Source organism: Megascapheus bottae, chromosome 14, assembly GCF_031878675.1.
Source record: "Megascapheus bottae isolate mThoBot1 chromosome 14, mThoBot2.hap1, whole genome shotgun sequence".
Classification (NCBI taxonomy): domain Eukaryota; kingdom Metazoa; phylum Chordata; class Mammalia; order Rodentia; family Geomyidae; genus Megascapheus; species Megascapheus bottae.
The window spans coordinates 43,370,583-43,387,012 of record NC_143522.1 but is presented as its reverse complement, the minus strand read 5'-3'; the positions used below and the strand labels follow the sequence as shown (position 1 = coordinate 43,387,012).

Here is a 16,430-nt window from a genome sequence, read left to right as displayed (position 1 = left end):
AAAGGTGCTACAATTAATCATTTTGTATTTTCTCATCCAATAAGTGCCTCCACAAAAGTACCTACCAACAGTATTACATTTATAAATACCAAAGACGTAGCAATTTTCAAATTAGATAACTACAATAAAATATTTTAAGTATTCCTGTGACCTAAGGATCTGTATCATTTCTAGGACAAAGTTGGGCATTGTCTTGTACCATAACCACATTAGGAGAAAACACATCAGTTATGCAAATACATAAGAGCATACTTAAAAAAAAGGAATGCCACTTTCCCAAACTTTATTAAAAGAAACAAACCAGTCGTGATGAATCTCTATGTAACAGTCAATTTTCCAGGATTCCTCCCTTGAAAATGTGACATTTGATTTCCAAACGCATGCCGGAAGTGTACATGGTTCCCAATTGTACTAAGAAGGTTAAGAAGCTGAAATGCTGAACATTCATCTCCCAACCTTCCCCAGTCTGTGGTCTGTCTTTGGATCAGCAATTATTGCCTGAACAGCTACTATGGCTTCATTAATTTTTGTCTGTAGTTCTCTGAGCTCTTCTATATGCAGTAGTCGCAGAATCTGAGCAGCTTCATTAAGAACTGCATCTATTTCATAAGAAGAGAGAGCACTGTGTTAATACATGGTTTTTATATTTAAGATCTTCTACTCATATCTCAAGAATTTCCCAAGCCTCTCAAGAGAGTTTAAATCACTTACCTCCTGTGTCAAAACCAAGAATATGTTTGTCTAAAGCAACAGGCAATCCCTTTAAAAAAAAAATAAGTACAAAATGAGACTATAGTTTATAAGAATAACTTTTTCTTATTTGAAAACTAAAAAAAAAACAAACCAGTTTTCTGTTAAGTTTTAGCAACAGTGGCTGGGAGGGCTAAGATTTTTAAAAATTTAAATTTGCCTGTTTTTTTTAAAGAATTTATTAACATTGATTTTTATATCATATTTCAAATGTCATGTTTAACAAACAAGTATTCAAGAAGGAAATTTCTATATATAACCACTGGCACTTAGATTTTAGAACATAATTAAAATTAAGCTGAGGGTTTGTATGTCATAGGTACATATTAATGTATGTAATAAAACTATGTCTATAGAGTATATAGCCTCAATAGACATAATGTTTTACTGGAAAATGCACTGGAAATTTTGTGGGCCACCAAGTCCTTTAGACCAAGGCCAATAACTAAAATCCTAGACAACCTATGCTTGTAATCCAGTAGCGCTTTAACTCCTGCTATGGAAAGAGGGCTGAGTGGAGCTGCTTCTGTGCCACTTGAACTACAGTAAGCAGCAACATCCAGTGTACATAGGATAGAACAATTACTATTTTCTTAAGTTTATTTCTGAACACAGGTTTTTTACAAAACATACAAATCCACCTGAAATATACACAACTAAACTAGCATGTAGCTAGTTTGAAAATAGTCTAAGGAAACGAGGAGCAATTAAGCCATTTATCTAACTAGTTAGTACCTATGTCCAGTATACCCTGATAGTGACACCAAACTAACTTTTCAATGACTATCAAATAAAAATAAGGTCAGCCTCATTTTTGGACATAGGCTGATTGTACTATGTGAAATCCACTAGTAAAACCAACCACCCAGATTCTGGTGGCTCACACCTGTAATCCTAGCCACTCAGGTGGCTAAGACAGGATTATCGTTCAAAGCCAGTCTGGGCATCTCCAATCAACCACCAAAAAGCCAGAAGGGTATGGAGCTTTGGTTCAAGTGGTAAAAGAGTGCTAGTCCTAAGCAAAAAAGCTCAGAGATAGCACCAGGCCTGAGTTCAAGCCCCAAGACTAGCAAAAGCAACAAGAAAAACACAAACAAACAAAAAAGACCCTTAAGCTTTCAGTGTTACAGACTTGTCAGTATACAAATGCTTATAGGCAGTACTCGGTGTCTAAACATTTAAGAAAGCAATGGATAGCTTAAGAAGTAGCGCTGTGGCTCAAGGGGGTGGGGTGGTAGCCTTGAGCTGAATTGCTCAGGGACAGTGCCCAGGACCAGAGTTAAAGCCCCATCACCTCCCCCCCCCCCAAAAAAAAGAATGGGTATGAAAACATAGTAGACAAAATAAAGATTGCTTTGTAGTGAGTGCCTTCATCTTCATTTGATACCAGTGGCTGGAGTTTTCCTATGATTTGCTGACAGACCACCAAGGAACTATCCCTGAAAAATTACATGCCTCCAACACTAGTTACAAATGCATTAAAGAGCTGGGTACCAGTGGCTCATGCTTTTAATCTCAGCTACTCAGGAGGCTGAGATCTGAGAAGTCAGCCTGGGCAGGAAAGTCTGTGAGACTCTTATCCCTAATAAATTACAAAAAAGACTGAAGTGGAGTGGTAAAACGCTAGCTTTGAGCAAAAAAAAAAGCCCAAAGACTGAAGAGAAATGTATGCATTACCTAAACTGTATATACTTTAATAATAAAAGTATACACACACACACACACACACACACACATGCTCAAGAAACTAGTATACATAAAACCACTTACAAAGAACCCTAAACAGAGATCTGGCTATGCCTTTTTTTTTTTTTTTGGCATTTCATTTCAAACTAAAGACATAATTTTGCTGAATGAGCCAAATGAGTTTACTATGTCAGAACAATCGACCATTTGTTCTATGCTGTGATCTGTATTTCATTTTCCAGAGCTGTTTCGTAAGAACCTTTGGACAAAAATTGGGTGACTGTCAGAGGGGGCTGGGGACTACATTATGACATTAGTAACCTTGTAACTCTACTGTACTCAGAGATCAGAGGACAAAAAGAAAAGACACTGGAGAACCTGGGGGAATGGGAACAAAATTAAGCCAGAATGATGATCTTGCAGAAAGCATTTCCTGGTAACATCTATCTAGAAAAGGGGTCATTAGTAGATACCTCCAGCTGCTGCTGCTAATCCTTGATGACAATGTCTGCACTCTCATGGTCAACGAATTTGAATTCTTTATTTTTAGCAGTACTGGAGTGTGAACTGAGAGCCTTGTGCTTGGCAGGAAGGCACTCTACTAGTTTAGCCACAGCCCAGTCCTTAAATTAAATCAAATATTCCACTAGTCTTTAAGGGAAAGGTAGGTTAAAGTGTCATGAACAAAACAGGATAATTTCTTCTGAAAAATCAAATGAGTAAGGACAGGATTTAGATTTAAAAAAATTAATAGTGACAAGCCTGGTGCAGTAATCCTAGCTACTCAGGAGGCTAAGATCTGAGGATCAAGGTTCAAAGCCAGCCCAGGAACAAAAGAACCAGAGACTCATCTCCAATTAGCCTCTACAAAATGGGAAGTGGGGCTTGGCTCAAGGGTAGGGTAGTAACCTTGAGCTGAAGAGCTCAGGGACAGTGCCCAGGCTGAGTTCGAGCCCCGTTACCGCCTCCCCCCCGCCAAAAAAAAGTAACAAATATTGGCATGTCCATGTCTACTGGGAGTCATAATCAAACTTTACAAGAGTAAATCCTTTATAAAGCAAATGTCAACTTAGTAGAACAAGAATGAGCTGTTGGTAGGGTAGCTCCTGTAAGATAGAACGTGAGATGAACATGAAGTGCGTGTACATTCAAAGGAACCCCTCCCCTCACGTCCAGCCCCCTGACCAGACACAGTGAACTTGCTTATTATCCAGATCTGATGAAGTAAGCTATCATGATAACTAGGCTGTTCATTTTTTTGTTTATGTGGCACTGAAGAATCAAACCTAGTGCCTCATGCATACTAGGCAAGCAAACTACCTCTAAGCCACATTCCCAGCCACCCTGGGCTGTTTGAACAGATGGCTCTTAGGCAGATTCTCATGAAGTTTAAATTCATGGCAACCCCAAAGATCACTTCATAAAGTAACACATTTATAAGAACATACATACCTCTTTTGTTTGATTTGCTTTAGCAACTGCATCCTGCGTTAGGCGCTCCTGAACCAAAATACGAATTGCCTAAGAAACCCAAAAGGGGATAAAATTGTATCTAGAACTAGAAGGTTTATGAAGATTTTAGTTAGAAGTTTTTAGTTCTTCCTTCTCATTTTCTGAAGTCTAAGAAAAACATTCCAAATATGCTATGCATTTATTTGTTCCACCTCTCTTTTAGTTTATGACTACATCTTAGCAGGACAACTGTAGAACTATTCCAAGGAAATTTACATACTTATCTGAATAAAGAACAAGCCTTTGAAATAGCAGTATTTCAATAAAAATGTTTTGTCTTTTGGCATCCAATATGGACTAAGAAAATACAAGTTAACATTCAGATTTAGTGTAGAGAATTGTAATGAGCCAAGAGTAGAATAGTATTTCCCTTGTTAGAACTGCCATTTAACACATAAAATTGTAAAATGTAATATAAATTATAATTTTAATCTTTTCTGGATAGAGTGAAGTTGTAGCCAATGTATTATGGAGTAGTTTATACGGTAATGTTCATGCATAGACAAATGTTTTAATCTCTTGTAAAAATAATTTCTAAAATAACTTCCAAGCTAGTTTTTAAGTAGTCCCCACCTTCCTCCATTACCGTATTTAGAGAAATACTAATAAGTTCTCTGGAATCTCTATTTCAGTTTCAAAAGAGAGCTCTTCCAAAGTCAACTAATGCATTTAGGATGAGGTTCTCAAGACAGAAGCATTCATTTTCTAAAGAGATTTTGGTGTGTGTTAATAAGGACTAAACACAGGTGGGTAATGTAGAAAAAGGGCAAACTACACGGTCAAAGTACCTAGACTCAGTTCCTGGCTCTACTCTACCATTTCTATATCTACTGGGACGTTACTTCTGCGTCCCCTCTTCAAAGTCTTAGTATCTTCATGTGCTTTTCTTTTTTTAAAAAGGACATTATCATCTACCTCTACACTCATTGGAATGATTGAATGGAGAATTATCTTTGCAATGATTCAACACAAATGGAGGCATATAGTTAATACTCTGATTTTAGACATCAACAGAAAAGTGAAGAGACTTTTCTTTATAGTTTCTGTTAAGACTCAAAAATACGAAGCTCACCTTAAGCATTACCAGGTAATCATCATGACGCTGAATCTGAAGAAGGTTAGCCAAAGCCATTACACCTGCCTTAAAATCCGGGTTATTTACTAGAAAAGATTAAAAGATAAAAAAAATGTACTTTGGCAAACATATGGCTACTTATTTGTGAAAAATGAACTTACGGAAAACTTCAAATTTTCTTTTCATTTTTTTGCAATCATGGGGCTTGAACTCGGGGCCTGAGCACTGTCCTTGGGATTTCTCAAGGCTAGAAGAGCTCTATCACTCGAGCCACAGTACCACTTCAGGCTTTTCCTGTGTACAGGGTACAGAGGAATTGAACCTAGGACTTCATGCACACTAGGAAGGCATTCTACCACAAGGTCATACTCCTGCCCAAAACCTTTGAATTTTCTATTAACACATGAGATAAATGCTTTCCGTCTTCAGCCAAAGTGATTAATTTAAATTTAACTCACATAAGCATTGTCCTATAATTGTCTGGGGAAAACAAAAACCATTTACATGCTCTTTTAATTAACATTTCTTCCCAAAGCTATTAATTTTCATACACAGATTCCTTTAGTGGACAGTTTTCCCTAAACCTTTTCTCTAAGCAGTGGCTCTAGAGTATCCAAGCTTATTCATTCATAAAGATAACACATAAGTTGTAGGTCTTAATGAGTTAGCCAGTAAAAGCATAGTTAACATATCATAATGTACAGAATTAGAATCTTCTTGGTTTAAAAAGGAAAAAATTATTAAAAGACACATGGGATTTAGAATGAAAAAAAATTTTTTCACTTGTTTCATACTGCCACGCAAACAATGACTCACATGATTAGATATGAATCAAACCAAAGAGCATGCTATTAAGTATCCAGTGGGAAGATGAGAAGCACTCTAATACCACATTACAGAGAATAAAATGTAAACTCTACTGTTGCCTACACATTCTTAATTTACTAGAGCCACCTTAAACTTGGACTTCACTCCAGGAAGTAAAGTTAAAGCAAAGGCAATCTGTTTTATACATTCATATACTTACCATCCAAATTGACCAATGGCTCTGTATTTTTAGTTGCATTGTCAGTATTTTTTGCATTATCAGCTACTAAGTCCTTGTACTTCTCAGCTATAAAAACAAAAGTAAAAATATAATCTGCAGAACTATAACAAGGCAAAAACAAAGAGTACTTACAGAATTTAACTAAGCTAAACTAATAATCATAAGCATAAGATATCTCATCTACCAAAAAATATATTTTCAGTTAAAACTTTTTAACTTTAGCCTAGTGGTGGAGTGCTTGCCTAGGTTTCAATCCTTTGGTACCACATACATAGAAAAATGCCTAAGTGGTGCTGTGGCTCTAGCCTTAAGAAAACCCAAGGCCCTGAGTTCAAGACCCAGAATGGGCAAAAAATTAAAAAAATAATAAATACAAGCCTTGTGGTCTTGGTAAGGTTACTTAGTGCTTAGGATCTTTAAAAAGATATGTTTAACCTATCCTATTGTGGATTACTAAAAACTATATGTGAGCTAATATATAACAAAATATTCTCTACTTTATCAGATTTTTCCATCTATTCCCAAATAAATTTGTAGTCACATGTTGGTATATTTGTTCCTCATTTGTTTATTCCATTTGTTTTACTTTTATAACTCTTCAAACTTCTGTGGTTGGTGCCTTCTGTTTATGTGTTATAACAATTAACGCTAAAAAATTTCTCAGTAACAGCACCATCTTTTTAATGAGTAAAGTAAGTGTGTATTTAAAGTATAGTAATCCTTTTTGATTAAAAAAAAAAAATATATATATATATATATAGGGACCGGGAGTTTGGCCTAGTGGTAGAGTGTTTGCCTAGTATGCACCAAGACCTGGGTTCGATTCCTCAGTACCACATACATAGAAAAAAGCCGGAAGTGGTGCTGAGGCTCAAGTGGTAGAGTTCTAGCCTTGAGAAAATCCAAAGACAGTGGTCAGGCCCTAAGCTAAAGCCCAGGACTGGCCAAAAAAATAATAATAATAAAATAAAAAAAATACACACACACACAGCCAGGCACGGTGGCTCACGCCTGTAATCCTAGCAACTCAGGAAGCTGAGATCTGAGGATCAAGGTTCAAAAACCAGCCCTGCACAAAAGAACGAACCTGAGACCCTTCTCTCCAGTTAACCTCTAGAAAACAGGAAGTGGGGCTTGGCTCAAGGGTAGGGCAGTAGCCTTGACCTGAAGAGCTCAGGGACAGCACCCAGGCCAAGTTCAAGCCCCATGAGCCACACACACACGTATGTATATATATATATATATATATATATATATATATATATATACATATATATATATACACACACACACACATATACATATATGTAAATATGCATATAGATATGTTTAAAAGGCAAATGGTATCAAAAGTGAATTTAAAAGCTAAAGTAGAAAACAAGTTTTAATCCTAAAAACAATTGCAACTTGGAAATGATTTAAGTAGTAATTCTGTCCTTTATCAGTAGGAGGCACTGATGTACTTTTAAAGTTTTACATTGATGTTGCTTCCTTCTTGAATTAAATCCCTTAATTTACTGCAACCATTGTGAATTTTTATTCTTTGTATCTTGGCATTATTTAAGGCCTTTTTCTAATATATTAATATAATTAGACTGTTAAGTTTCTCTCACTTTAATTTATAGGAAAATTGTACTATAAAAAATTTTCATATGCCCAGATTTTGAAACTTTAGTATGTGACTTCCTTTGCTTTTTTTCTCTACACAGGTACAAATATTAGTACCGCTTTTTCTGAACTGTTGAATAGTAAATTAAAAATAATTCCCTTTGACTCTTGAATATTTCAACATGTAATATCTAAAAATAACTTTGTCTTATAAAACCACAGTATAATAATGATCAAAACTGGGAAATTAACTTTGATAAAATGTAGCATATTCACCAGTTGTCCCAATAATGTTGTTTGTAAACATCCTTCTGTACATCTCCCTCTTTTTTTTTTTTAAAGAAAACCAACATAATGCATTATTAGATAATGTATTGCAATCAGGTTTGTCTTTGCTTTCTAGTCTGGAATATCTTCCCAGTGTTTACTTGGGTTTCATGACACTGAAATTTATTTTGTACAATGTCCTTCACATTGGGTTTATGTGATACTGTCTTTAGATTCAAGGTTTATGCTTTAGTTAGAAACAAGAGAAATGCCGTGTTCTTTAAAAGTTTAGGAGGGTCATGATGATTTATGACCCATTACTAGTCTTGCTAACTTTTGATCACTTGGTAATCTGTGGGGAGGTAACTTTGAGACTGCTGGAGTTGCTTTTGCTCCTCCAACTTTTCCTATTTTGTCACCTGTTCAGTGATTATTGCCTGAATTCATCAGAATGGTTGGGAGGTGTTTTCTCAGAGCCATCTTCCTTCAACATTTACTAGTTGGTTTTCTACTGTGAGGAGTTTTTTCTCCTCCCATTTATTGAAAGCAGTTATAGATGCAGAATTTTCTTTTACTCAACAGGTGATGGCTTTTCCGTGGCTATCTGTCCTAATTTTATAATATTCCACATTGGGCCCCTCTATCCTAATTCCAGTGTGACTTATAGTTTAAAACTTTTCTATTTTTCAGTTGTTTCATTGGCAAATCAAAAACATTAGCCAAAGATGTTAGTTTTGTCATTAACTTTAGTCACAAATTCTATTACTTAATATTTTTAAATGATTGTAACCTTCCTTTTTGAGTTTCTATGAAGTAAGTTTTAGATGTATATATGTTGCATTTGAAGTGATACTTTTTGTTGTTTTTTAAAATACAGTATTCAAAAGATTTTTTGGGAAAAACTTGCATAAACATCTGAAAGCTGCATTTTCAGTCTTTCATTCCTCTGTCCCAATTTATTGCAAGATTTTTTTCCCTCTCTTACAATGTAGATGCTTGCAAATGGAGGTGTAGTTCAAGTGTTAAAGAATGTCAGTCTGGGGCCGGGAGTTTGGCCTAGTGGTTAAAGTGCTTGCCTAGCATGCATGAAGACCCAGGTTCGATTCCTCAGTACCACATACATAGAAAAAAGCCGGAAGTGGTGCTGAGGCTCAAGTGGTAGAGCTCTAGCCTTGAGAAAGTCCAAGGACAGTGCTCAGGCCCTGAGCTCAAGCCCAGGACTGGCAAAAAAAAAAAAAAGAATGTCAGTCTGGAGAAAAGAAGCTCACTAAGCAAAAGTGTGATGCCCTGTGTTCAAGTCCCAGCACTAGCATGCACCATACTAAAATGTTTAATTACTGTTTCTAGGAATGCTAAGGAAAAGACATTCGTGTCAACTATTCTAGTAAACATTTTAACTTCATCACAAAACTACAATCATATCTCCTATAAAGGTTAAAAAGTTGTGTTTTGGCCCAGGAGTTTGGCCTAGTGGTAGAGTGCTTGCCGAGCATGCACAAAGACCGGGGTTCGATACCTTGGTACTACATACATAGAAAAAAAAAAAGCCGGAAACGGTGCTGTGGCTCAAGTGACAGAGTACTAACCTCGAGGAAAAAGCCCTACCACTTGAGCTTCAGCACCGCTTCCGAACTTTTTTTTTCTATGTGGTACAGAGGAATCAAACCTGGGTCTTTGTGCATGCTAGGCAAGCACTCTACCACTAGGCCAAACTCCCGGCCTTGCATTTATTTTTCTGATGGAACAAAAAGCACACGTATCTTGTTTGTAAACTAAAACTAAAAGAAAATGCCTCCAGGGGGGAGGGAAATGGGTACCCAGACATGTGAAAGGGTATCAATGTATGTGAATTAATGCACCTTCTATCGGGCAAATATCATGTAACCCTTTTACTAATTACAATAAAAAAAATTAAAAAAAAAAAGATAATGCCTCCAATAATAGTTTTCTTGAAATTGAAGTTGATCAGGAACTGTTATGTAGAAGAAACTATGTCAGTTACTGTGTCAGCTGAGCAGAGCACCTGTTCCGCTCCCTCCATGCCTGTCAACATCTGGAACCTGTTTTTGTTATTTTACTTAGTAAAAAGGACTTGCATATTTGATAAGATAATGATCCTACAATAGAAAGACTATCCAGGAAGCCCCAGTGTCCTTATAGGAGGGAAGCAAAGGAACCAGTCAGAGAAAATGGGGTAAGAAAGGCAGAGGGCACCTAGGAGATACTATGCTGCTACATTTGAAGATGGAAGAAGGAAAAGGAGTCCAAGAAAGCAGGGAGCACCAAGGTGGTGGGAAAAAACATAGAAACAGATATTCCCTGCAATATAGGGCCTACAGCCCTCACAACGAACCAGTCTGGCTGACCAAGCTGCCTGCATCCTAGTGAGACTTATGTTGAAGTTCAGATTCCAAAAAAGGTATCGGAATTTAAGTCACTAAGTTGTCATCATTTGTAACTAAGACAGCATGCAAGAAACAAAGGCTTACATAATTTACTAGGGAACCTCAAAATCAGAAGCAAAATGGAAAATTACTAGATACAGAACTAAAAGCTGACAGATCAGAGGGAAATATTACTACAGTTAAAGTGGCATTTGAACTGGATCATAAGAAGTTGGATAAAATTAAGTTGTCTAGGTAAAGTGACATTCCAAGCTAGGGAGCTTAAGGTTCCTTTTGTAGAATATGAGAAACCAACTATGTTTTTATATAAGTGGGGTTATTCTTTGGAAACAAGTAACATTCTAAAACAGACTCGTGTCTATAGCTATCCCATTCTGAACGTACCCAATCTTGATATGAAAGACTCCCATTTCAGAAAGTCAGTTAGTTGGCTCTGCAGATGGGCATAAAGGGTGACACTAACAAGAGACTAGAGGAAAGAAGAATCTCTGCTTCACAGTGACAGAAGGCCGAAAGCGGACAACTGCAATGAGATCAGAGAAGATACAGTAGGCACTGGAAAAAGGCCAATGGCAACAGGAATGGAGGAAAAGAGAAGCCAAAGAGATTTCAAAAGCTAATAACTGAAAGACTAGATGACTATACCATAAAAGTGAAAACCAGGGGCTGGGAGTTTGGCCTAGCGATAGAGTGCTTGCTTGCCTAGCATGTACGAAGGCCTGGATTCAATTCCTCGGTACAGCATACCTAGAAAAAAGCTGGAAGTCGTGCTGTGGCTCAAGTAGTAGAGCTCTAACTTTCAGAAAAGTCCAAGGACAGTGCTCAGGCCCTGCGTTCAAGTCCCACGACTGGCAAGAAAAAAAAAAAAGTGAAAACCACAGTCCCAAAAGGATGGATGTAAGATGACTGGTTGAAAGCCTTTTCAAAACTGAAACAGTCTAATGAGAGGAAACACATTTACTAAAGTTTACCAAAAACTTAGCCATTTTACAAGGACTAGTATTCAAAAGCTCCCAGTGATAAAAGAATGTGTGCTAAGACAAACATTAAACATACAGTGTTGTCATGCACACTGTATTCTCCTGTAAACAACTGCTGTAACTAAATTTCCAAAAACGCTGGTACAATAGCAATCACTGAACTTAAAAAGGTTCAGGTGCAGACTGAGAAAGAAGCAAATGTAGGAACACAATGTTACTTTGTTGAGAAGGAAGTCAGGCCTGCTCCATAAAACATCATTTCCAAATTCTAAGAGAAAAATATAAATATTAATGAAAGACAATAAAGTGCTTTTATTTCTTGTGATAAAAATGAGCCAAAGGTTAAATACTGTAGGACAAAGAAACAGTTCACTACATTTTCACACTCCTCCCCACCTCTGCTCTCTTCAACATAACATGTTCTCACAAAACTTACCATTGTCTCCATATTCAAGTCGAACAGCTAACCCAAGAAGCCAGTCAATTGCTTCTTGTCGATCCTGAATCTTGAAAGGACAGTTAACATCTTTGAGATACTGTGAAAAGAAAAAAAAAAAAAATCAAACCACAACTTAATTCCATTACAAAAAATAAAAGAATGGTAGTTCAAAGACACCTTAATTTAAATCTCTAACAGAAAAGGAGCAAGAGAAGGAGAAAGACAGAATCAGTACAGAGTATAAACTCAGGGGTCTGAGCCTTCTCAGCAGCTACTCCACCAGCTGAGCTACACTCCGCTTTTTGAAAACTCAGTTACAAATGGATTCTAATGGACTTTTCTTCCAGGTATAAGCCATCATTGCCTCTTCCTGTTAACAGTTCTGTTAGTAAAGTGTTGATACAATTACTGAAAGGAAATACTTCAAATTGCCTTCTACATATGAAACTTCTTTGTATTTTTTAAATATCTTCCTACTATATGTGTATTATCTTACACACATGAATGGTTATAAATTCTAATAATATATACTTCCGTCTTAAGGACGTTGAACATTTCAGATATATTTTTAAGGGCAAAGAGAAAGAATGAAGCAGAAAGTGGCAATCATAAGCACATAAAATCCGTTGTGGGCCGGGTACTTCTGTAAGCTACAGGTATATCACTCATTAGCAAAGTCACTTCTATGAGTACTACTGCTATACCTGTTCATTTCGGCGATAATAGAGATAGAAAGTTTCATCAAGTTGCCCAGGGTCAACTGTTCCATTATAGTAACAGAACAGCCTGACTCACAAAAATCACTAACTCTGAAGAGAAAGTCAGATTCGCAACTGCTTTGCTTTTACCCATCAGAGGAATACGATGAAAACGTATAGGGGTAATAAATGGGATTTTTATCTTTTTTTTTTTTTTTTTTTTGCCAGTCCTGGGGTTTGAACTCAGGGGCTATGCACTGTCCTTGAGCTTTTCTCAAGGACAGTGCTTTACCACTTGAGCCACAGCAGTACTTCAGGTTTTTTCTGTGTATGTGGTATAGAGGAATCAAATCTAAGGCTTCATGCATGCTAGGCAAACACTCTACCAGTAGGCCATGTCCCAGCCCTCTCTGTACTTTCTATTGTTACTTGCTAATTTATTACCTTCTCAAAGAACTTGGGCCAGTCACTGCTGTGGATGTTTCTTAAATTACCTCTATCTTCAATCTTGTAGTGTCTTATTTTCTGGTCTTCAAGCCAGACAATAAAATTTCTAAATTCTGCTTCATCTGCAACAAAAACATAAAAAAAAAAAATCACTACAAGCATTACAATGAATACTTCTTTCTCTACAGATGATCTTGTGAAATTCTCTTAACCTCTAAATGAGCCTGGTACCAGTGGCTCACACCCATAATCACAACTACTCAGAAAGCTGAGCTAAGCCACAAGAGGAAAGACCATGAGACTCTCATCTCCAATTTGCCAACAAAACAGCTGGAAGTGGAGGTGTGAGTCAAGTGATAAAACATCTACCTGTGCCTTGAGTGATACAAGTGTGAGGCCCTGAGTTCAAGCCCCAGTACAGGCACAAAAATACAAATGAAATAAAAATACATAACAAAGACTCTCTTCCCACTCCCCACAACCAATGGAATTAGGAATTGAAGGTACAGCCCCCAGAACCAAAGGTATACAGTCTATTCAAATCCTGACTGAATTGAATTCTGGACGCTGATACTGGTTGTGTGAACATGAGCTTACTTACATTTTCTGTGTCTCAGTCATTTCTGGGGTATTAAGAGGCCAAGTGTTATTAATATTCCCATTATTTCTGAGGGGGTTTGAGCAAGTTCATATATACACCAAAGTAATAATAAAATAAAGCAATACACCATCAAGAACAAAATCACATGAAATACAAAGTTAGAATGGAGACTGTAGTCACTTAATGTTAAGTGTATTTGTGTTATCTAATCTTTCTGTGCCCTTTAGAGGTACAAAATATCCTTATGTTACGGCTCAGAAGCTCAAAAAGATGCCAAACCAAATCTAAGCTCCATGCCACAGATCCTGTTTTTGTTCTAAGAAAGGTGCAAAAACAAGATGCTAAAATGTAATACACTTCTACAGGCGATCAGGCTACTTATCCTGCTCAGAAATCATTATTCGTGACTTCCACACAAGGGTGTACTTATTCTCTCCAAGAGTAGACATGCAAAACTTTAGTCTAGAACTACAGAAGGAGCAGCAATGAACAGCAGGAGTGACCACTGAGTGGCAGGGTCATGAGGAAGAAGGAAAGTAGTTAACGCAGTAAAATCCCAAACCTCTCCTTGGGCATCTACTATTAATTTTCAAAAAGCATTCACTTGGGTTGGTTATTGGTTTCGTTGTCTTCACCCGGAGCTGTTCAGGCTCTGGAGACCTACTTGCTTCTGCGGGCTCGGGGCGGGCGGTCAACTGAAGTCTGCACGTTACTCAGCCCTTGCCCCAGAAGAGCACGGGGCACAAGGTGCCGCCCCACTCGGGGAGAGGACCCGGGGTAGAGGGCGATGGTTTTCCTACCGCGGAGGGGCCCGGGGGTGAGGAGGCGGCGGGGGGTGGAGTTTGCCAAGTGCATTAGAAAGTGGCGCTCCGCGAGCGGGAGCGCGTGAAGGGGGCTGCGGGACTCGGGGCGGCGGCCCCCCACCTCACTCCGGAGGACCGGAGTCCCGCGGGGAGGAACAGGCCGCCGGGGGCCCGGTGAGGAGGTGTGGTGGGGCGGGCGCGAAGGGAGGGGGGCCGCCACCCGGCTCGGGGCCACGCGGCCGGCCCGGGCCGCCGACTCACCTTTGCAGTTGAAGCCCGCAGGGTTGTGGTAATCAAGAGCTGTCAGCTTACGTCGGAACATGGTCCTCGCTTCTCTCTGGGGGTCCCCCGGGCCTCGGCCGGGAGAGGAGAAGCGAAGTGGAGCGAGAGGCTCAGGCACCGGCGACGCGGCGAGAGGGCCGGCTGGCGCCGGAGACGCTTAGGAGTGACAGGCGCCTGCGCCAATCGTATCGCAAGAGCGTTGGCCTCCGGCAAATGTCCACCAATCACAGCTCCGCCTGGGAAGGCGGGGCCACGTCGGCGCACGTCGACGCTCAAATAAACTTTATTGTCAGCTTCCTGGTTGTACAATAGGCAGGCATCCTATTGTGGGAGGTAGTTTGGGCTGGTCTTCTCTCACTGCTTGGTGCAGAATGAAGAGAATATATCTTCAGGCTTTCCGCTACCAGCTACATCTCTTATTGCATCATAGAATTCCTGCTTCGTATTTTGAATGTATTCATTCATTTATTTACTGCTCCTCCTACATTGCCCTTGGAACTGCTGACACAAAGAGGCCCTTGAAGCAAATTTTGGATTAGTTGAGAGAGTGTTCCACAGATAAGATGCAACAATAATGCTATAGCTTCCAATATCACTTCCAATATCACTAGGCAGGAATTGGGATCGTCCCTACTTGCCTTAGCCCTTCAGGACACAGCTAGTAGTAACCAACTTCTGCCATGCAGTCTCTTACCTCCCAGAACTCTCTGGCCTGGCTGGTGCCTCCTGTCTTTACATGGAGGCTGCTCAGGAGACTGAGATCTGAGGATATCGGTTCAAAGCCAGTCTAGGCAGGGAAGTCTAGGAGAGAGTCATCAGTCTGGAGTAGACAATGCCCAGGTCTTGAGTTCAAGGCCCCCCGCACCACACACACATGCAAACACACACATAAATAAAAAATAAATACATTTGAGTACACTGTGCAGTGGAAATAGTAACTTACTTTGAGGAAAAATAATATATAAGGTAAGCAATGAGTAACCATATGGCTCAGTTGGCTAGAGCTTCTGGGGCTGAGGGATGGGAGAGAGATGGGGGAGAATGACAACTGGTAGGATCACAAACAAAAACAGGGACTTGACCCAGAAAGGTCTTGCTTGGGCAGCTGAGGGCAGCTGTTGAAACTGGTGGGAATAAACCAACTATTTGTTTCATTGTATTTCAGCCAAGGGTAAACACTGTTAGTATCTGGGAGGCATGCAAATGAGTAAGCTGTAGAAAGCTGTTTTCAGGAAGTTTAAGTATAATTACAAGTGTATAAGTATAATAACAAGTATAATAGAAAAAAGTATAGTATAAAGCCAGACTATGGTTTTAAAGGGACATTATGAGATAATTTGTGTTTTCCAATTAAGTAAATCAAGAATCCTAGCTCAAGAGTTGTGCTTCCAACTGAATGTGACTGAAGATACAGCTATAATCACAGACTGTCTTGCAGCCTGGTTGACTAATTCATTAAATATTAGCCAGAATATCAGAAGAGAGATCCAGGAAAGGAAAGCAACAAGTGAATATTCGAGAGCAATTACAGATAATGCATTTTGTTAAAAGGAGTGAGACCTGCTCTTACCATTAGTTTGCTGATATTGACCCTTTAGTGCAACATCTAAATGGTTTGTTCAAAGTTTAGTTTTTACTTACTGTTTGTTGAACTCCCCAAGTTGTCACCTACTTAAAGTTGTCCCTAATCATCAGCTCTGGTCACTCACATGGCTAAGGAGGTTGGAGGAATATTCAGACACAAGATGCTAAAGGGACCCACTAGACCTTAACATGGGATAAAATAAATTTTGGGAAATAAGTATAGCTGATTATAAATAATCAATGTT

At 38.7% G+C, this 16,430-nt stretch overlaps 1 protein-coding gene across 1 annotated transcript; it reads right to left on the bottom strand.

The window, feature by feature from the left end:
• Positions 1–266: 266 nt before the first annotated feature.
• Rtraf (RNA transcription, translation and transport factor) lies at positions 267–14,746 on the bottom strand. Its single transcript, XM_090345092.1, has 8 exons — positions 14,581–14,746; positions 12,913–13,037; positions 11,768–11,867; positions 6,051–6,137; positions 5,021–5,109; positions 3,889–3,957; positions 712–760; positions 267–599 (listed from the first exon to the last, which is right to left on the bottom strand). Exons 1-8 carry the CDS (start codon positions 14,639–14,641, stop codon positions 445–447), a joined length of 735 nt encoding a protein of 244 aa, XP_090201218.1. The 5' UTR covers positions 14,642–14,746; the 3' UTR covers positions 267–444.
• Positions 14,747–16,430: the final 1,684 nt, after the last annotated feature.